Here is a 19,782-nt window from a genome sequence, read left to right on the forward strand (position 1 = left end):
GGGCCAACCCTTGCTAAGTGGTTCCCAAGCTCCAACTACGGAGCTTGGTACGATGGCCAGTCTACCTTCCATCATTCGTTTGGCGAAGCCAGAATTGTGGGACATTTTTACATCTCAAAATTGGAGAATTCAGGTTAAGTGGGAATCGGGTGCACCGTATATTCTATGGCAGGATTTACCGCTGCTGTTGTTGGGCGCACCAGATGGTTGCTAATTCTTCCGCATGGTCGCATGGCGCTGGGAAGCTGGCCTAGCCAATTAGAAGGTTTCACGCTAGGGCTGCTGATCCTTTTTGGATCCGTTGGAGCATACGGCGAACGGTACCGGAGTTTTTCCCAAACCGGCTTTTGAATAGGAAAACGGGAGCAACTGGAGTGCATCCAATGATGGACGAATGCACACATGCCATGCGCAAATTTGGATTTACACATGAACTGAGTGGCTCTTTCAAACGAATTTTATGGAAAGTTTTCTTAAAATTAACGTACAGAAGCTAAACAACATGCTACCCACACTGGCCATAATCTACTTCCTGGTGGCGGAACTGACAATACTTCCCCAGTAATTTGTTAAAGAGCTTCTAGTGGCTCGGTATCATCATCGTAGGGCGTTCGTCCTCACTCCGTCAATCAAGGATCTTGATAAATCTTCCTAATCCTGCCCCACTGGCCACTCCATAAATAAGCAACCTAATGGTTCCGGGCTTGAAACCCAGCAAATCCGACCTTCTGTAAACATTTCTGCTTACGATGAGCTGACTGAAAAATGTAAACAGAGCGAGTAAAGTGTATGCCAGACGACCGACTAGCTCATCTACCGCTTCGCACATCCGGACCGGACAACCGACCTAATCCTCGGGTCTCAAGATGCTGAAGCGTCTATTCTTCAGCCACACGAAGAACTCAACGTCAACGCTCCGCCGTCTTGTCGTCGTTATAAATAGCCCCCCAGGAAAAGGGACGTGCTAATCTGCGTGTTTCCAATCGCCTACCTGCGCCTCCGGTCCGGATAAGGAGCGATGCCACCGAGTGAAGGAAACATGGCCGGTTACATGGAATGTCCTGCGGAAACGGCAACCGCAAGCGTCTCCGGGCGAGCTCCGAGATTATGCAAATTTAAGATGAAAATAATTTTCGGTCTACACGGTGCGGAACTGGCTGGCTGTGGCTGGTCAGCGCACAGCAGCTATCGATCGGACGACGATGAATATCCGGTCGTGCCCTGGTGGTCGCTAGATTTATGGGCTCATTTAAGCATAATTCCGCTCTGCGGTGCGTCCGGTGCTGCAACCGGTTCCGCCCAAACCAACCCAAGGCCTGGCTCACCGTTGTTAAGCTCCTTTGAAGAATTTCCGGTTCACCACCGGAAAGAATTTACGGCTCCACGGGATGATGGGTCTTCTCGGGACGGGATGGTCATCTCTTTACCGGGTGTTTTTGCCTGCTGCTGATACACTGCCGATAAGCAGACTGTTGAGCGTGCGCCACGTAAAAAGGCGTAATCTGTCTCGTGCCGACATTTCCGGAGCGTTGCAACTATCAACGGCTATCGGACATTAATTTGTTATCGCGTGGGACCGATGTTGTGGTCTTCCTGTTGGGCATTTGTCTTCTCGAATGTAAATGTTCTCCAGGACAACAACGCCCGCGGATTGTCCGTCGCGGATTGAAATGGGGCCGGTCAAAGAACAGTGCAGTTGTGTATCCTTTCGTCTGCCGTTTGCTGTACAACGAACGAGGAACTTGACTCGTCCTTTCGCGCTGCGAGGCCCTGGATCGTCCAAATGTTCGAACTACACTTCAGAGCATCCGATTGGGTTGTCCAATAACTTAGTGTGCGCCAAAAGGCGCCTGTTTCACGAATTGCCTGCATTTAGGCGCAATAGTTAGAAGCCCAATATTAATACGCCCAAAGGTATGCAAATTCGTTGCCGGAATATGTTCTCTTGTTATTTGAATATGCGTAGACTTTTCGAGCTCTGGCCATCTTTGGCCTTGTTCTAAATTATCGGTCTAAACATTCGCACCAACCCAACCGACTAGCGTTGCCGGGAACAACAAGTTTCCCGCTTTATGCCCTACAGCCACGATAGGCCATCGCACAGTTCGGCCACTATCCATTCCATGTCCCGTGTAGCTCGCAGCTATGCAACGGACTGTATGACTAAAACTTTCCGATTCCGATTCGGTGCAGATCAAATGGCAGAAGGATGGCCGGACCATAACCCCGAAGGACAAGTACCGTTTATCGGCGGCCGGCAGTTTGTTCGTGTCCAACGTCACGCAAACGGACGAGGGTCGGTACGAGTGCTCGCTGCTGAACAAGTACGGCCGTGCGACCGCCAGCGGCCGACTGACGGTGAAGTAAGTGCCACCGCCACCACCGTACGCTTCCTCCAACGGACGGACGGCTCAACTTTTCTCTTGCTCTCGCTCCCCTTGCAGGAAGAAGTCGGAAGCCCTACCGGGGGACCAGTACGTGCGGATCGCGATTGCGGAAGCCTCGCGCGAGGTGGATATGGCCATTAATCAAACCATCGGGCGGCTGTTTGGGTCACCGGCGAACGGCACCCGCTACCATGGCGATCTGTTCCGCATCGTGCGCTTCCCGAGTGGCCCGGCCCGGGAGATTGCCCGAGCGGCCGAGGTGTACGAGCGAGCGCTGGCCATCGTCCGGCGGCACATCGGGAGCGGAGCCAACCTGACGACCAACACGAGCGACTTCCGCTATCAGGACTTCCTGTCGCCCGAGTACCTCGATCTGCTGGAGCAACTGTCGGGCTGCATGGCGCACCGCATCACGCCAAACTGCTCGGACCTGTGCTTCCACGCCAAGTATCGCTCGCTGGACGGGACGTGTAACAACTACCAGCACCCGATGTGGGGCTCCTCGTTGACCGGCTTCGGCCGGATGCTGCCGCCGGTCTACGAGAACGGCCTCAACAGTCCGATCGGCTGGAACCGGTCCGCCCTGTACAATGGATTCCGCAAGCCGAGTGCCCGGCTCGTGTCGACCGGCCTGATATCGACCGAGCGCATCACGCCGGATGACCGCATCACGCACATGGTGATGCAGTGGGGCCAGTTCCTTGACCACGACCTCGACCACGCGATCCCCTCGGTCACGTCCGAAAGCTGGGACGGGGTGGACTGCAAGAAGACGTGCGAGTACGCGGCGCCCTGCTACCCGATCGACATCCCGCCGGGTGACCCGCGCATCCGCAACCGGCGCTGCATCGACTTTGTCCGCTCGAGCGCCATCTGCGGGTCGGGCATGACGTCGATCTTCTTCGGCAGCGTGCAACCGCGCGAACAGATCAACCAGCTGACGGCGTTCATCGATGCGTCGCAGGTTTACGGTTACACGGAAACGTTCGGCCAGGAACTGCGCAACCTGACCACCGAGGAGGGTTTACTGCGTGACGGACCACGCTTTCCGCAACAGAAGCCCCTCCTTCCGTTCTCCGCCCCGACGGACGGGATGGACTGTCGGCGCGATCTGGACGAGAGCCAGATCAATTGCTTCACGGCCGGGGACATTCGCGTGAATGAGCAACTCGGGTTGACGGCCATGCACACGGTGTGGATGCGGGAGCATAATCGGTTGGCGGGCGAGCTGCACCGCATCAACCCGCACTGGGACGGTGATCGGTTGTACTACGAGAGCCGCAAGATTGTGGGCGCAATCATGCAGCATATCACGTACGATCACTGGCTACCGCTGGTGATCGGCGACGCGGGCATGGCGCAGCTCGGTGCGTACGGCGGCTACGATCCGACGGTGAATCCGGCGATCTTGAACGAGTTTGCGACGGCCGCGTTCCGGTTTGGGCACAGTCTGATCAATCCGGTGCTACACCGGCTGAACGCTTCCTACCAACCGATCGCGCAGGGTCACTTGCCACTCCACAAGGCGTTCTTCACACCGTGGCGCCTGATGTACGAGGGTGGCGTGGATCCGTTGCTGCGCGGACTGTACAGTGTGCCGGCCAAGTTGAAGAAACCGGACCAGAACCTTAACACCGACCTGACGGAGCGACTGTTTGAGGTGGCCCATGCCGTTGCGCTCGATCTGGCCGCGATCAACATCCAGCGTTCGCGTGATCATGCCATCCCCGGGTACAACGAGTACCGGCGCCAGTGCGGTATGGCGTTGGCCAGCAGCTTCGACCAGCTGGCCGGTGAAATCACGGACCCGGTGGTGCGCCGAAAGCTCGAGGAGCTGTACGGGCACCCGAGCAACATCGATCTCTGGGTCGGTGGCATCCTGGAGGATCAGCTGCCGGGGGCCAAGATGGGCCCACTGTTTACCTGCATCCTGGTGCAGCAGTTCCGGGCACTGCGCGAAGGCGATCGGTTTTGGTACGAGAACGAGGTGTTCAAACCGGAGCAACTGGCCCAGATCCGACGCTCGTCCCTGGGGCGAGTGGTGTGTGACAATGGCGATAACATTACGACCATCACGGAGAACGTGTTCGTCCTGCCCGGCAAGCAACCCGGCGGCTACAAGCGGTGCGAAGAGATCCCGCAGCTCAACCTGGAGCACTGGGTCGACTGTACGGATTGCTCGCGGCACCACAAGCGCTACGAACGGCCGTATCCCCCGCCGGCTGTCACGGTGGCACAGGCCGCGGGCCCACGGCGCCGAAGGTCCGTGCCCCGGACCCGCCGGTCGCTACCGGTCAAGGGTGATGTGCTGGGTGGTAATGTGGACGCAGGCCCCAAACCGACACGCTTTGCCCTGAACGAGAACCACCTGAGCGAGCGCCGGCAGGACCTCGTCGACGACGACGACGGCGGCGACGAGGCAGGGCGCTTCGATGACGATGACATGAACGAGGAACGGATCGAAGGACTGGAGGCGCTGATCGAGAGTTTCCAAAAGTCGATGAAACAGATGCGCCGCAAGGTGCGCCGCCTGGAGCAGCAGTGCTCGGCGGCGGTGGTGGCCGTGGCCGCCGTCAGCGCCGGCACCGGTGGCACGGTCAATCCGGCCAAGGGCAAACCGCACGGGCACTGCGTCGACAACAAGGGCATCAAGCGGCTGAACAACGAGATCTGGATGCGGGACGATTGCACCAAGTGTGAGTGCGAGCACCACCAGATTAGCTGCGAAACGGAGCGCTGTGCGGAGCTGATCTGCGAGAACGGGCTGGTGCTGGTGAAGGAACCGGGCAAGTGCTGCCCGGCCTGTATCGACGCGGCGGACGACACCGGAACCACGGTACCACGGGAAGACGCGGGTCAGTAGGGGCACGCGACGGAATCAATTACCGACAGGGTGGACAAAGTTCACCGTCAGTGCTAAGTTGGATCGGTAGGTAGGGTTGTAGGTTGTATAAAGGGTCCCCGCGCGCGCGCGCGCGGGTGGCGGACAACAACGTACATGCGTACTTCCAGAGTAAAGCCAAATAGTACTCCTTTGCGTTTGACATGCAAGTGTGTAGCAAGTGATATATAATTTCGATAAGGACCCCCGGGAAATTGACTGCTTAGAGTCGTACACTAGAGAGACCGTTAGATTGGTTACACGAAAGAGCAGCCCCATTTGCAGTAGGAAGAATGAAAATGTTAGCCACCAAGTTTCGTTTCCGAAATGGCGTAGATCGATGTTGAAGAGCAGCGATCGGGAACTTCCTCGCGCTTGCCTCGATTTGCTGTACTCTTCGGTTTTCTTGTGCCATATTTGCACCATTTGAGTGGAAGCTTCGGGAAGGACATTCGGAGGGGAGGATAGGGAAATTCTTACCAAACATAGTCAACCATTTTTGCCGCAGTTTGCAAACTACTGTTTCTAGCGTAAATTACCAATACTTAAGCATTTCAATTGCATGAACGACGAAGAGCGAGCGGGTGAGCCGAAAATCTGAAACCAACTCTCGTAAAGTAGTAAACTCGAACTCGAAACGTGCCAAACCCGAATCGGACCCGGTACGCGTGGACTTCCCCTATTGCCGTCCCTCAAAGCGGACCATTATCGTAGGGAGCATTTCCGGTTCCGGCAGTCGCGGCTCTGCCCGCAATCTGACAACGACTAACTGTGTAAATACTTTTTTAAACGTTCCATTTGACCTTTACCTTAAAAACTGAAACACCCTTAGCAGACTAGTGAACAATAAGTAGACCCCGAGAACTGGGGTGTGTATGTCTGTGTATGTTTATGCGGCAACTGCTCGAGGAAGTGACTCAAAAGAGCGAACACAAAACCCGTTTCGCTCTGCGAACCAGACCGTTTATGGTAACGGGCAACATCACAGAATCAGTAAATATTAGAGTAAATTTTATCGTCGGACTCCACTCGGGAGCTGACCCCTTTACACCCTGATCGGACCCTCACTGTGTGGGCCCGTTTCCGGAGTGTGCGCGAAGCGTCAAATCAAACCAACTATGTAAACCACTTTATGGGAAATTAAAATGAAAAATAAAATGAACTTCTACTAGCCATACTTCCCTTCCGATTGCGATTTCCATTCCATGTATGTTTGCATGCAGTGCATTTGCCTTTTATTGTTTGCTTTCTATATCTAACCCCCAGAAGCGTACTTTTATTTGACCATTCTAATCCCCGTCGTCCCCGAATGATTTAAAGGACCCCATTCCGAGCCACTTCGTGTGCTATTCTCTAGTTACTGCCTATGTATTTGGTATGCGATGCTTTGGCGATGATGGAATTGTCCTTCTTGTGGCGCAGCTCACACTCGAGGAACGCCAGGTTGCGGCCGGCCCGAATCGTGTTTGCGTCGATGATCACATCGTCTCCTTGGCGGGCGCCCTTCAGGTAGCTAACGTGAATGTCCACCGACACGCCAGGGACAGCGTTTTCCTTCGTCATCAGAGCGTACGTCGTGACCACATCCACGATGGTGGCCGTGAAGCCACCGTGCAAGCCACCGGCACGGTTCAAGTGCTCCTCGCCCACCTTAAACTCCGCCAGGCAACGTCCATCTCCGCCGCTGACCATCACTAGCTGCAAGTGGTAGAGTGGACCGTAACACTCCGTTAAATTTATTTCAATTGAAAGTAAATTTCATCAGGGAGTGAATTTATAATCTTTTGTTTTCATATACCAAATAACAATCTGCATTTTATTTCGTTTTCATTTCTGTAGTGGCGTCTAGTTCGTTAAAAACCAATTCAAAAACTTGCCGCCAAAACAACCATTTTTTGACATTACTTGGAAGCTCAAATGACAGCTCTGTCAAACGGTGTGTTTTGTGTTGTTCTCTCTCGCAATGCATAAACACAACCTCTGTTTATGTAATATAAAGTCATTAAAATAATCATCATTTGCGTGCCGAAGATACGTAGCAAACGTTCCACGATAGATAGTAAGTCCAAAGGTCGGTGCGTTAGTTATCCAATACATACCTGCTGCAGACACCGATCGTAGCCGTTCGTTTTCGTCATAACGGTAGCTATCGACCGCAGCAAATCGAGTCCTTTTTTCCCGCTCATCGTTCAGCGTTTCGTGAGCAGGAAACAGCACACAGTTCAGGGGTGCAACAACACTTAATCGATTGAACCTCGACCGTCCGCGGTACACTCAACGGAGACCCGATTCTTCGTCGCCGCGGCCTGCTTGTGTTTTGTTATTGTTCCGTCTGACAACTGCGGTAAGTTGCTACGGTGAACCCTTTCGCTTGAAAGGCACGAATGAAATCATTTGTGTGAAATATTTCAAACCCCATTTTCAAACAGTCCATGCACACGTGTCCCCACCATCATGGAAATGTCCGAACTGTCCGTGTTGCAATTCCCGGAGGAAATCGTTCAACCGTTTACACTGAGCTGTGTCGACAACGCGCTGACCGTGTGCACGAAAGAGCAAACCCTCGTGCTGCAACTCAACTACCGTCACATTGCCGAAGATGCCACAATGAACTATGAAATGACGCGCGTGAAATGCTCGACGGAACGTCCGACGGGCCGGTTGCTGGCAAACGAAATCGCACTGTACGGGGCCAGCAGTGGCGAGGAACGGAAGCGTATCATGCTCGATCAGACGCTGTTTCCCAACACGGCCAAAGTGTACGTCAGCAACGTACAGTCTTGGCTTTCACCGCGTGGTACATTTATCGACATTCCGGACGAACAGCTGCTGGCGAATCTCACCAACATGGGCCAGCTTACCGTTTACCGTCAGGATGCGGTGTGGCCTTCGAATTGGTACGTGCACGCCAACGTTTCCGAATGTTGGCTGCAGTACATCTACGACAATCGAAACCTGGAAACGTTCGAGGAGCTTCGCCGAATGGTGGACGAAGTGTTGATCACGTGTTTCTGCTGGCCGGACCAGGCACGCCGACATCCGGTGCAGTTCTGCTTCGGTACCAGACGTGGTAAGATTGTGCTGTGCCGTCTATTCCCGGGCTCGGATCAGCACATCGTGCATGTGCACCAGGCGGAAGAAACGGCAGTTCTGTTGAAACACATCACGATAAGCAACGAGGAAAGTCTGTTGGTGGCCGGCATGCAGAGTGGACAGGTTGTGCTGTACCACTTCCGAAGCGAACAGCAAACGGTCGGCTTCAAACGCATCGCCAAACTGTTTGAACAAGATTTACCCGCCTCAGCCATCGAGTTTGAGGTTGATCACGAAAAGCGCCTTCTACTGCTGCTGGTAGTAAAGGGCACTCACCTGCTGGCAATTCAGACCACCTTCGACGGGAGAGTCTTCGCTAGTAGCACACTGGATCTGGAAAACTTTATGATCACAGGACTGCAACAACTGGAAGAGCGCCAATATGTCGTGTGTACGATGCCGGGTACCAAGTTCCTGGTCATCGTTAGCGCAAACAATCTTGCGATGCAGAAAATTGAAATTAAACATAATCTCAACGTTGACTCGTACGCCCTATACGGGCTGGCCGCCACGCGCACCCGCTCCTGCTGGGTGGTCCTCGGTTATCCATCGAAACGCTTCGATCATCTAATGCTGCGCTTCCCGACCTCCTTGTTTTTCGTGAAATTTGAGGAACGTAACGCAATGAACGCCCTACTGACGAACAATTCTCGTCAGCTTGCCGAATATTACGACGCCGCCGAAGTGGTACGCTTCGATGCCCATCGGAATCAGGAATCGTTGAACAAAATGGAACAGTATTTGACGGAAACGGAGCTACCGAACCAAACCGACCCGTACCTCCTGAAGCTCCAGCTGGTGCTGCTTGGTGCGAAGATTGCCTTCAACAAGAAGCGCAACATGGTCGTAACGGAAATCCTACACAATCAGTTTCAGTACATCTGCACCATTCTGGAGGTGGTTGGAGCCTGCCGCGTGCTAAACTATCTCGCCGAACTGGCTAGCGAAAACTTAGAACCGCTCAACACGCTGCAGCAAATGTCGATTCGATGTTTGCGCCGCTTCATACGCACTATCCTGGACGACACATTTCCCGGGGACTACGAGCATCTTCACACCAACGTTAAACCGCAGCTACAGAGCGTCCTGCAGCGAACAGATCGTGTCTACACGGCCGACGTCGTCGAAGAAACGTGCTCGTTCTGCGATGCACCGATCGTACAGAGCAAGGGCACCTGCCGCGACGAACATCCCGTGTTTCGCTGCCTGGTGACGAAGGTACAGATCCCAATCGACGCTCCTGCAGGCAACTGTCGTATGTGCCAGCGGAGTTGCATAGATGGGGATCTTTTGGCAACAATTTTCGAAAACGGCCGAAAAAGACCACCCTTCGACTACCGGATCTGTTGCATCTGCGACATTCCGTTTGTGGCGAAACGGTGAGCAATGTTACTGCTGCCACATCCTAAGTGATCATTTATAAAAACGGAACTCACATTTTTGTTATAAAAACACTCGCAATTTATTCTACCATCGCACCCTGATCATAGTAAGCCGGATGAGACTAAGCAATGCTAGAAAGTGGTACAGCGATCGGGAAAGAGGGGATTTTGAGAACTCGCTTACGAAATATTCGGGGAGTAAAAGAATCCACGTGTTTAGCAAGACGTGCTAGAAAATTTTGCCAAAACAACCTATGCGTCCTTTTGTTCTTCGTCGTAAATGTAGATGTAGAGATTATTTTCGATCGTCAGAATATCTTTCTCCAGTTGCTTGAGATTATTCTCCAGTTTGGCCTTGCGAATCATTTTCGGCACGGTATCGGTGAGCAGCGGCAGACTCTGGTACTCCTGCTGGAGTTTTTCCCAATTTTGCTTTAAACCCTGGAAAGAGTGTAACTCAATTAGATACTCGTTTAAAGCGGTAGTTTACGTAGCCCTGATAAGTTCCAGCTACTTACTCGAAGCAATTCGACTCGCTCTTCCTGCGAAATGTAGGAACAGCGTGGCTTCTGCTGGGCGGTTTCCTCGACCAATCGTTCCTTTTGCACGGCCAGGTCCTTCTTTCGACGCGTGAGATACTGTGGTATCTTCCCGAACTTTGGCTTACACATGTAGATCGGTGTCAGGCCAGACTTTTCCAAGTCATGAAAGTCGCCCTTTCGCGTATCGGCGTACCGTGCCCGGGGTTTCTTCGGGTTCGCCGTCACCACTTTCTGAATGTTTTCCTTCTTGAAGTCAACCACCTTCATCACCTGGCAAGGGGCCGGGCCGTCCATGGTCCGCGGCTCGTTTGGCTTCGGAACGGGCGGCTTGTGGGAGGTGCACAGCCGCACTGGCGCCGACTTTGTGGCCCGAAACCGGGGACCACAGTTTTTCTTCAAAAATTCTCCCGGACCGTGCAGGGGAATTTTCGAGTAGCCCATCGTGCGGTGGTCATCCTTGCAAGATTTCGTCTCCTGGCGCACCTGCTGCTCGAAGCGCGAATGGTAGAGCGGCGGTTTCGGTGGCTTTTCGGGCGGCTTCTTCTCCACGTTGTAGATATTTTCATCGTGAAAGTAAATGTTCACTATCGACATGGTACTACTCCGCCAAACCCTGCCACCGGCTAGAAATTCGAATGGCAAACTGAAATCCTTGACCGCACCGAAGGGCTCCGGTGGCGTGCGTTGCCCGAGAGTCGTCCTGGCTCTGCTGCTGTCAAATTATTTGATGGACCCAAACAACAGTTCCTGTGATCGTAGCAACCGATTCCCTCTATTGCCCCCATGTCTGCTATGACGAGCATGCGAAATCATACGCCTCCTTTTCGCAGCAACAGTCAAGGGGTTGGTTGCCTGCGCACGCGACATTAACACGCGCTCGATGCCCGTTGCCGAGGCCGCGCGCGATGCGGATATCAGACCCCACGTTCGAGAACATTCCATGAGATTCAGTGGGTAAAAAACCTTTACGCATCCGAGCGTGACTATTTGATATTATGCCAGCGAGGGTCCTTATTTAGGCTCGGCATTAAAATTTAATCGGTAAAGTTTTTGAAAATCCGTCACACGTTTTCCAATGACAACGGACCCGGTAGTTGGAACGATCTAATAAAGCAAGGCAACTCATAAGGACCGGTAACAAAGTTTTTCCCAGTTTCCCCCCTCCCTTTTTAGTGATTAGGGATCTAAAATCTGTCCATCGTAATAGGACTCCAGGCTGAACAGGGGATAGCTCGTAATGCCGATCAGTCAGATTCGGAAATGGTAATCTATGCCGTTTTAGTTATCGTCTGAAACGAAGGAGCAACGGGAAGTGAAAAGGGAAACCAATCAGATAAGTCACCAGGAAGTCCGATCTAGCTAACAAGACTTTCACGTGTCTTTCACTAACACGTGTAGCTAACACTACTTTCTTTTGAGAAAGATGAGAAAGAAATAGTCGCTTTCGCTTCGGAATATCTACGAATAAGCCAATTGATAGCCAATTTAATTCTTAAAAATTGTCCAATTGCACTTTATTGGTACGAGATTTCTCACACAGCCCATTAGCATTATCAAAACTGTATTGACACTGCGGGTACGATAAGTATTTAGCGCTTTCACCAACCGACCTTTCCACCCTGACCCACTACTAGCCACCTTATCAGATAAGGTGGAAAATTAGATTAGTCGGAAAAGTGCCCTCTATTTGGTATGGGGAGCTATATATTTTGCTGCACCGTACTTCTGTCCGCAAACTGTTGGTCCGCCATGACGCCCATGGCCACGGGAATCGCTCGCAAAAGAAGAACACTTGCCACAAACGGAAGTAGTTTCCTGTCTCTGGTTAAACGCAAGAAGGCAAATCTACGCGAACGGAACCGCATGCACGGACTGAACGATGCGCTCGATCGGTTACGGATGTGCGTTCCTCTTCCGGTGAGTTTACTATCGCCCGCCATAGTCCATCAACCTTGCGATGGATCAGAACCAACGGCATCTGTTCCTGTTCCAACATCGGCGCAAAAGCTTTCCAAAATCGACACACTTCGATTGGCGCAAAACTACATTTTCACTCTCCTGGAAGTCCTGCACAGTGGACGCCGTTTTACGTACGATCGTCTAGTGGCGGTTCTGGCGTCTCGGTTGAGTCAGGGAACGGTCAATTTACTGCGCACGAAACTGACCTTCGACCGTGAACTGCGCAACGGTTTGCTGCTTGAAGACAGCCTCGACGGAACGGCCTTCGTGGAAAGCTCTGCGACAGAAGCTCGTAGCGCCGTGCTGTGTAGTTTGTGTTCCGGCGGCACCAGCAGTTGGCTAAACGCTTCCGAACAGCAGCAGCAGCAGCTGCAACTGTTACGGCCACGATCTGTAGGACAGTGGAATTCGAACTACGGATGCGCGTACTGCCGTTACGAGTACGGCGAAGACGACACTTCCTATCACTGTTCCACGGCCGGCGAGCTGTGCGAATACTAATTGCAAGGAATGCAGGGACAACATACAACAGGCTTATCTGTCGTTATTTTAGGTAGGTTTTATTCTTATTATCATTTATATCGGTTAAACTAAGATATAAAGTAGGTCACGAAAAAGATCTTTCTTAAAATACGGACGTCCAAATAGTATTCAGCAGCTCGGTTCGAGTAAGCCCTTCTTTTCGTCCTCTATGCCAGCCCGGGGTTCGCCGTCCTTTGTCTCACCAACAAGTATCTCACGTCCGTGCGGGCGCAGAAGTGACGGGAAAGCAGCCAACAGTGGGTCAGCGTCAGAACCGTTTCATCCAGATTCGTTTTCACACCAATCCGTGACCGCGCGTGACCAGGTGACGATGCGGAGCGCGCGCAGGCTTACATGTAGATAAAGTTAAACCTGTCGAAAGAATGTACAATTACCATCTGGTACTTAATAAACATGCCAAATGGCTTGAAATATAGGCATTAATATACTAATTCCGAATCAACGTTATAATCAATGAAGATCGTCAAGGGATATGGAACAATTTTGTTTTTTCGCGACAAGTTTCGCATGAATTCGTCTAACACTAACAGTTACTCACCTGCAAAGTGCTTGCGGCAGCGACGATATTATCGGTCCGTAGCCCTGTGAGTTGTCGTAAAGTTCGAACAACGGTGCCGCAACTAGCTTGTAGTTCTTAGGTACGGCAAACAGAGCTGGAGTGATGGAAAAGGACAGAAAAAACCAGAACCGAAAGTAAGATTTGGGAACAAAACTGGCAACAAAGTGAATCGAAGAACACCGCGCCCAAATTCTTTTCGATTATTCTCTTTAAAACACCATTCGAAAGGGTAAGGTTACGAAATGGCGTGCAAATTAAACATAGCCATAAAACATTTTATCATTTTTTTTCTTCAATGTTTTCAATAATCATTCTCTCATCGTTGTCTAAAAAGGCACTGTTTTCGTTTTTTCCCTTAAATAAATGCCTGTGATACAGTGTGGGGTTACAATGTGAAGCTCCTTTTTCTTACTGACAACAATGTTACATTCGCGTGCAGTGCAAAGAATGATTCAAGTTATTCTTCAACAATATTACTTCTTCGAGAGGTGTTTTATCAATGAACAAATTTACATCATTACAAAACCATACAAGTGTACAAAATTGATAAAACAGTCTCCCGATCTTCAACGCGCGATCGTTTCTACTACCACGCCCTATGGCTGCTTCATCTGCCGTGAGGTTTATCAAAATTAGTTTCGACCATCAATCCGCTTCTGCTCTGTTGCAAATTAGATCGTCCATTGACATTTTATCATTCTCTTATCGTGAATTGATCACAATGCCTGTGCTTACAACCAACTTTTGTTACTGATGATACTGACTAAATTTACAATTGTGTATGCATTTTTTGATGATAGCTCTAATTGGCCGCACACCGGCCACGACAACACCATTACAATACTGATCACATTACCCTTCTCGTGTAGCTGCACCAAAAACAGACGCTTGTGCTCCTTCGGCTTGGTGATGTGCGGCGGTATGTACGGGTACTGCGGAGGCTCGAAGTTGGGACGCCACCAGTTGCCAATCGTGTCCTCGACGATCCAGTCCTGCTTGACGCCGTCCTGCCGTCCTAGAGTCTGATGTTTGGGGGGAAAATTTTTCGAAATGACAGCAAATGGACAAAAAAGAATGGAGAGAACTACAGTTACGGTGGCGCACACAGGGACGAGAGCGACGACTTGTTCGATTTGCTTGGCGCGCTCGTGTTGTTTCTTTGGTTTACGGTACGTGTGGTACTTTGTACTTTGGTTCAATCTGTATGTAAAACATATTCCTTTTTTGTGCTACATTTCAGTCTTCGAGTCACAAAGTCCAGTGCATTGCAGTTACAAGCTACAATTTCGTCTGCACGGCACTACACCTAGACTGGAAGTTATTTTTATTGAGCGTATTAGCGCATTAACCAATTAAGTAGAAAAACATTTCGAAAATCGTTAAATGATGAATATTCCATTCACTTTTCTCCAAGCTTTGAGTTTATGAGAGTTAGAGGTACATTAAATTATATCGCTTCGGCTTTTATTTTATTTTTTCATTCAAGTCACAGTTCACATGATACAGTACCAAAGAAAACAAAGTAAGTAGTCTAGTAAGTATAATGTTCACATGACCATGTTCACCAGTAGGCCATCGCCAGCTAATATAACATTACAATCGATCAGGGAAGGCCAGGGAAGGCATACAACGAGCCGACACCATCATAAATCTCTGACAGCAATCGAGGTTTCCGCCCCAGGGACCCGTCCGCAATACGCAAAACACACAGATCTGCTCTTTATTGTCGACGGTTTTCTTACAATTTGTTTGTTAACTTTAACATTCAACAACGTTACATAGTTGGCGGGTTTACAGTATGAAAATAATACATTACAACCATTCGGGGGAAGTTATTCTACTTTCATAGAACTTATTGCAAATGCGTAAAGCTTCCGTGCCATGTTCTTATCATGTATGAAATAGAGAGAGTACGCTTACGCTAGGCATTGTGTGATGTAGATCCTTTGTTGCATATCTCGTGTAGATTACAATATGCTCTACTTGAGGAATACAATTGGGTCTTTGGTTGATAAGATTTGTTGCTCTATTGGCAAAATAAGGCTTCATGTGATGAGATAAAGAGCTGAAATAAATGACCGAGCCGAATCGCATGCACTTACCTCGGTCAGAAGCCGCTTCAATCCGTCCACCTCATCCTCACCGGCACTCAGTTCTCCGCCGGGAAGTTTGAAAAACGTAGTTCCCAGCTGCAGAAGCAGTACGTGCGGGAGACCGTGTTCGTGTACCTGCGAAGGAAGAGGAAAGCTCACCATTTAGCTTACTGAACGTGCCCGTGCGACCGATGCTACTCACCAGCAGAACACCTTCCACCGAGCGGCGCATTCCTATTTTGTCAAACTCGTCACGCATCCGCTGGAACCGGGCTGGTACCGATGGGTCCTTTTCGAATAGGGGCTCCTTGGTACCGAATGTGTAGTTTGTCAAGGGGTAACTGATGGGCCCGGAAAAAGAACAACCATTAGATACCGCTCGCTACCGATGCGTGACCGTGACCGACAGCCATTTTGGATTTTTGTTGCCGACCCCGGTCGCAAAAAATTCGGCAATGGTCAGGCAAAGGCACCGTATCACATATTGCCGAAACCATCGTCTCACGATGCCACTTACAGGTTTATGGTCCGGTTGAGCGTCATCGATTGATTTGTTTGTAATTTGTTCATTTCCGTCAGTCCCGTTCCGTGGCTATTCCGGCGAGGCCAGCCCGAGCCGGTTTTGTTTACTGCTTGTGAAGCCATTTTTTCACTAGAGTGTTTTCGATAACCCACCGCGTACAACCTCAGTATGCACTGGCGCCCCCGAAAAAGAACGTAACTGGCGGACCGAACCACAACGTAGTAGAAAAGCTAACCGAAGTATGTCACTAAGAAATAAATAAAGTAGGTGCTAAAAGCATTTAATTAATAATTTTCAGACGAGCGTAGCCTCAGCCGCGGGCCCTTGCTTCTTGTCGGTTTCTGACTGGTAGTAGGCGAGCAAAATTTTGACAGCAGCGTGCGTTATGTGCCCCTGAAGCTAGCAGCACAGGGCATTTGAACTGTCAACATTGTCCTCCATTTTTTATGTTGGACGCCAGGAACTAAGCAAAACTCTAAATAATCAATCAATCAACGATAATAATGTGCCCTGCGAGAGCCATATTTCTGAAGCACTGCTGCCATTGTCTGAATTTTACCTTTACCACCAGACAGTGTCACTAAAAAGGGCAAGAAGCTCCCGTGTTCTTTCCTTGTAAATAATCATGGTACCATTGAACCGACAAAGAGATTACATCTTGTACATAATCGATCGCTTATTCGCTTTATTACCATGATGCAGAAGCTTGTAGATTGAGTTAGGGGTACAAAGGATTTTGGGAAGGGCTCTACTTCCACAGTTTCTTGATGGACATATTTTTCTCCGAGTCTTTCTGCATAACCTTCGCCACGGCCATTTCAAAGTCCTCCTGTGTGACATGAACCCGGCGTTCGCGCAGCGCATACATCCCAGCTTCGGTGCAGACGCCTTTCACCTCGGCCCCCGACGCCCCCGGCATTAGTTCGGCAATTTTCCGCAGGTTAATGCCACGCGTTAGATTCATTTTGCGCGAGTGGATCTTCAGGATGTCCAGACGGGCTTCCTCGTTTGGTGGCGGAAACTCGATCTTACGATCGATGCGACCGGGGCGCAGCAGTGCCGGATCAAGAATGTCGATGCGATTGGTGGCCATGATGACCTTAATGTTTTTCGTTGCCTCGAACCCATCCAACTGGTTCAGCAGCTCCAGCATGGTACGCTGTACTTCCGAATCCCCACCGCTACCGCTTTCAATACGCGACGAGCCGATCGAATCGATTTCATCCATGAATATGATCGACGGAGCGTGTTCCCGGGCCATCACAAAGAGCTCGCGCACCATACGGGAACCCTCGCCGATGAACTTCTGCACCAGCTCGGAACCCGACACCCGAATGAAGGTACACTCGGTGTGATGAGCAACGGCACGGGCCAGCAACGTTTTGCCGGTACCCGGAGGCCCGTAGAGCAGCACTCCCTTCGGTTGCGCGATTCCGAGCGCATCGAACAGTTCTGGGTGCTTGACGGGCAGTTCGATCACTTCCTTAATTTCCTTAATCTGCTTGTCCAACCCGCCGACCATTTCGTAGGTCGAATCGGGCACCTTTTCCACCATCATCAGCGACACCAGGGGGTCCACTTTGTTCGGCAGGATCTTGTGGAGCGTGTAGCTTTCGTTGCGCAGTGCCACCCGGCAGTTGGGTGTCACGTCGTTAATGTCGATGTTTTTATCAATATCAACGACAAACTTACCCTCCGGGTGCACCTTTACCAGCACTTTCTTCTTGTCCATCGGCTTGACCACCTCACCGACGTAGCTGCCCTGTTCCTGCAGCAATTGAAGCTCCTCCCGCAGCATCCTAACCTTGGCGTTCAGCTCATTGCGTTGGGCCTGGAGGCGGCGCAAGTTCTGGTTCTTCTCCGCCACGATCAGTTGCAGTTCTTCGATTTTCTGCACGTAATAGGACCGAAATCCTTCGCCCCGTGGTTGATCCACGTCCATACTACTGATATCACGCATTTTGTCCTGCGAAAGCAGTATTGATGAGTAAGAAATTTGACTTTCAATTCGCACCACAGCTATTTACTTGTTCACTGATCAGGTATCAAATAATGCAACTCATCAGTCCACGGGACACAAACGTCATGAGAAGCAAACTTTCTTGCTTCTCACGAACTGGCTCCCTTTCATCGTATCCACAAGGCCAGCAGTAACGTTTCCCAAGCGTTACTATGTGGCAAGATTGTCAGTAAATGAAATTTATCAGTTGTAGTTTCAGCAAGTTTAAAAATATCCACTTCAAAGGAAGTACATGTTAAAGCTTGCTTAAAGAAAATAAGCGATTTAACACATATCACCCTCAGATTGCTCGGGGCATCCATTACATTGGAGTTCTGTTTGGCCGTTCTAGCTCGTGGGTATCAGCGACATCATTTGGCGTAAACAACAGTGCTGTACAAGAAAACGAGAAACCTTTCGTTGCGTCTGCAGAATAATCATTTTTGACCTGAAATGCATCACAGCCACGCCGATCGGGAGCGGGAGGTTTGCGATTGAATAACACGGTAACAAATATTGCCCCTAACCGTGCCGATTACTTCCAGTTCCAATCCTTGAACGATGTGTTCGATGGTTTACAAAGGCGCATGCGAAACTTGGAGGACCAGATGGAAAGCCCTAATCCATCGGACGTACGCATGAAGGAGTATTGGGACGAGCTGACCGAGCTACGCCTGCAGTTGGCAGAGAATCGACAAAAAGTTGAAAAGATGCAAAACAAACGCTTCAATTCGTTCGCAGTTGCTGCTTGCCTATTTTTCATTTGCTTTCTTGTGTACGGTCTGTACGTGCTCGTGAATGGTGTGTGACTGTTAAATACATTTTACACTAACTGGACACAGAGAATGTTGGTTTTGTTAAATGAGCCCGTTTTTACATGTAGTATCCGTTTTACAGCTTCTCGACCCCCAGCTTTCGTAGCCACGAAATGATTGTGACTCCTAACGTAAAGAGAAAGTAGATCCTTATGGCTAGCATCGTGGCGCGCAGATGTGTCCCAAAGTCTAGCGTCTGCCGCGACCGCGTCCTCCACCACGACCACCTCGTGGCCCACCACGGCCGCCGCGTGTGCCTCTGCCTCTTCCGCGAGGACCACCGCGGTTTGCTTCGCGTTTCTTTGCTCGCGTTTTTGGCGCATCGTCGATCAGCAGCGTTTCGAGCGGCAGGCTGTCCGGCAGAATGTAGTAACGAATGTTGTTGCCCCGAATGCTCAGCGAGTCCAGAGTGACAGGGTCACGGTTTTTGATCGTCATTTTAACCGCTTTCAGGTGAGTGTTCATCGCAACATCCACGCCTGTGATCGTGCCGTGTACTTGTGTGCCATTCTTCAGCTCAATAGTCACCGTTTCGTGACTAAGTTTCATCAGAAACCTGAAAAGAATTTAGTCAGTACCGGTACGTTACTCTCTGCACTGTTTGAGGTTATAACGGAGCGTCGCTTTAATTTCGGACGTTTTTTGACATAACCAGCATTAAATATGTATATCTTTACACAGTTCACTGTACGCACCTTACTAGTTTCATATTTAGTTATGAGTCTCCTGGTTATTTAAAGATCTAATACACAAAGATCGTTTCCGCAATTTTCGCTCCAATCGCTAAAGAACGCGAAAATGTTGCTTATGCTCAAGCGTAAACACCGCCTTTGAAAACCGCTTTTGACAGATGAGCGAGATTGAGCATCATCGTGAGAGGTTTCACGAAACGCTCGAGTGAGGCGGTGAGAAGTGAGAAAACACACTTACGTTACGTGAATAGAGCATTAATTTAAACCATTTGTCCATTCAATTCGATCTACTTTATAATTGAAACGAAATGTAA

General features: G+C 50.3%; 9 protein-coding genes across 10 annotated transcripts in view; 4 read left to right on the forward strand and 5 right to left on the reverse strand.

Annotated features, from left to right (window-relative positions):
- The window catches only part of LOC128279054 (peroxidasin), a 28,452-nt gene extending 22,850 nt beyond the window's left edge, over positions 1–5,602 (forward strand). The window contains exons 10-11 of the mRNA XM_053017775.1: positions 2,194–2,363; positions 2,445–5,602. Of these exons, the coding sequence (XP_052873735.1) occupies positions 2,194–2,363; positions 2,445–5,250 (2,976 nt within the window). The 3' untranslated portion in view covers positions 5,251–5,602. The remainder of the gene's footprint in view (positions 1–2,193; positions 2,364–2,444) is intronic.
- An 883-nt stretch (positions 5,603–6,485) lies between these two features.
- Positions 6,486–7,595, reverse strand: LOC128278179 (acyl-coenzyme A thioesterase 13). Of its 2 annotated transcripts, none has more exons than XM_053016848.1 (2): positions 7,368–7,595; positions 6,486–6,966 (listed from the first exon to the last, which is right to left on the reverse strand). In XM_053016848.1, the coding sequence occupies exons 1-2, from the start codon at positions 7,452–7,454 to the stop codon at positions 6,622–6,624; spliced, it is 432 nt and encodes a 143-aa protein (XP_052872808.1). In that variant the 5' UTR covers positions 7,455–7,595; the 3' UTR covers positions 6,486–6,621. The 2 variants fall into 2 exon arrangements, with proteins under 2 accessions (XP_052872808.1, XP_052872809.1); XM_053016849.1 differs by having other exon boundaries at positions 6,486–6,962; positions 7,364–7,595.
- Positions 7,442–9,814, forward strand: LOC128278178 (uncharacterized). The gene is made up of 2 exons (XM_053016847.1): positions 7,442–7,612; positions 7,698–9,814. Exon 2 carries the CDS (start codon positions 7,723–7,725, stop codon positions 9,742–9,744), a length of 2,022 nt encoding a protein of 673 aa, XP_052872807.1. The 5' UTR covers positions 7,442–7,612; positions 7,698–7,722; the 3' UTR covers positions 9,745–9,814.
- Positions 9,815–9,995: 181 nt separating this feature from the next.
- On the reverse strand, positions 9,996–10,879 carry LOC128268380 (enkurin). Its single transcript, XM_053005448.1, has 2 exons — positions 10,262–10,879; positions 9,996–10,184 (listed from the first exon to the last, which is right to left on the reverse strand). The coding sequence occupies exons 1-2, from the start codon at positions 10,877–10,879 to the stop codon at positions 9,996–9,998; spliced, it is 807 nt and encodes a 268-aa protein (XP_052861408.1).
- Positions 10,880–12,034: 1,155 nt separating this feature from the next.
- LOC128279055 (uncharacterized) lies at positions 12,035–12,745 on the forward strand. The gene has a single exon (XM_053017776.1). The coding sequence runs from the start codon at positions 12,035–12,037 to the stop codon at positions 12,743–12,745; it is 711 nt and encodes a 236-aa protein (XP_052873736.1).
- Positions 12,746–12,803: 58 nt separating this feature from the next.
- LOC128267480 (cleavage and polyadenylation specificity factor subunit 5) lies at positions 12,804–16,280 on the reverse strand. Its single transcript, XM_053004320.1, has 6 exons — positions 15,957–16,280; positions 15,642–15,780; positions 15,449–15,574; positions 14,203–14,368; positions 13,326–13,440; positions 12,804–13,138 (listed from the first exon to the last, which is right to left on the reverse strand). The coding sequence occupies exons 1-6, from the start codon at positions 16,082–16,084 to the stop codon at positions 13,117–13,119; spliced, it is 696 nt and encodes a 231-aa protein (XP_052860280.1). The 5' UTR covers positions 16,085–16,280; the 3' UTR covers positions 12,804–13,116.
- Positions 16,281–16,635: 355 nt separating this feature from the next.
- Positions 16,636–18,087, reverse strand: LOC128268820 (26S proteasome regulatory subunit 8). The gene is made up of 2 exons (XM_053006071.1): positions 17,990–18,087; positions 16,636–17,928 (listed from the first exon to the last, which is right to left on the reverse strand). The coding sequence occupies exon 2, from the start codon at positions 17,920–17,922 to the stop codon at positions 16,711–16,713; it is 1,212 nt and encodes a 403-aa protein (XP_052862031.1). The 5' UTR covers positions 17,923–17,928; positions 17,990–18,087; the 3' UTR covers positions 16,636–16,710.
- Positions 18,088–18,346: 259 nt separating this feature from the next.
- On the forward strand, positions 18,347–18,801 carry LOC128267930 (uncharacterized). The gene is made up of 2 exons (XM_053004889.1): positions 18,347–18,447; positions 18,507–18,801. The coding sequence occupies exons 1-2, from the start codon at positions 18,415–18,417 to the stop codon at positions 18,768–18,770; spliced, it is 297 nt and encodes a 98-aa protein (XP_052860849.1). The 5' UTR covers positions 18,347–18,414; the 3' UTR covers positions 18,771–18,801.
- On the reverse strand, positions 18,698–19,576 carry LOC128267929 (probable small nuclear ribonucleoprotein Sm D1). Its single transcript, XM_053004888.1, has 2 exons — positions 19,472–19,576; positions 18,698–19,332 (listed from the first exon to the last, which is right to left on the reverse strand). The coding sequence occupies exons 1-2, from the start codon at positions 19,483–19,485 to the stop codon at positions 18,966–18,968; spliced, it is 381 nt and encodes a 126-aa protein (XP_052860848.1). The 5' UTR covers positions 19,486–19,576; the 3' UTR covers positions 18,698–18,965.
- Between the last annotated feature and the right edge of the window lie 206 nt (positions 19,577–19,782).

This window comes from Anopheles cruzii, chromosome 2 (genome assembly GCF_943734635.1).
Source record: "Anopheles cruzii chromosome 2, idAnoCruzAS_RS32_06, whole genome shotgun sequence".
Classification (NCBI taxonomy): domain Eukaryota; kingdom Metazoa; phylum Arthropoda; class Insecta; order Diptera; family Culicidae; genus Anopheles; species Anopheles cruzii.

Excerpts from the sequence above, each read along its gene's own strand:
- LOC128278178 (XM_053016847.1), top strand. The coding sequence starts at position 7,723 with ATGGAAATGTCCGAACTGTCCGTGTTGCAATTCCCGGAGGAAATCGTT.
- LOC128268820 (XM_053006071.1), bottom strand. The coding sequence starts at position 17,922 with ATGCGTGATATCAGTAGTATGGACGTGGATCAACCACGGGGCGAAGGA.
- LOC128267480 (XM_053004320.1), bottom strand. The coding sequence starts at position 16,084 with ATGGCTTCACAAGCAGTAAACAAAACCGGCTCGGGCTGGCCTCGCCGG. Across the intron at positions 15,575-15,641 it reads CGGTGGAAGGTGTTCTGCTG|GTACACGAACACGGTCTCCC; the intron begins GTGAGTAGCATC and ends CTTCCTTCGCAG. Across the intron at positions 14,369-15,448 it reads TGAAGCGGCTTCTGACCGAG|ACTCTAGGACGGCAGGACGG; the intron begins GTAAGTGCATGC and ends CCCAAACATCAG.
- LOC128268380 (XM_053005448.1), bottom strand. The coding sequence starts at position 10,879 with ATGTCGATAGTGAACATTTACTTTCACGATGAAAATATCTACAACGTG. Across the intron at positions 10,185-10,261 it reads AGCGAGTCGAATTGCTTCGA|GGTTTAAAGCAAAATTGGGA; the intron begins GTAAGTAGCTGG and ends CACTCTTTCCAG.
- LOC128279055 (XM_053017776.1), top strand. The coding sequence starts at position 12,035 with ATGACGCCCATGGCCACGGGAATCGCTCGCAAAAGAAGAACACTTGCC.
- LOC128267930 (XM_053004889.1), top strand. The coding sequence starts at position 18,415 with ATGCATCACAGCCACGCCGATCGGGAGCGGGAG. Across the intron at positions 18,448-18,506 it reads ACGCCGATCGGGAGCGGGAG|TTCCAATCCTTGAACGATGT; the intron begins GTTTGCGATTGA and ends GATTACTTCCAG.
- LOC128278179 (XM_053016848.1), bottom strand. The coding sequence starts at position 7,454 with ATGAGCGGGAAAAAAGGACTCGATTTGCTGCGGTCGATAGCTACCGTT. Across the intron at positions 6,967-7,367 it reads ACGATCGGTGTCTGCAGCAG|CTAGTGATGGTCAGCGGCGG; the intron begins GTATGTATTGGA and ends TACCACTTGCAG.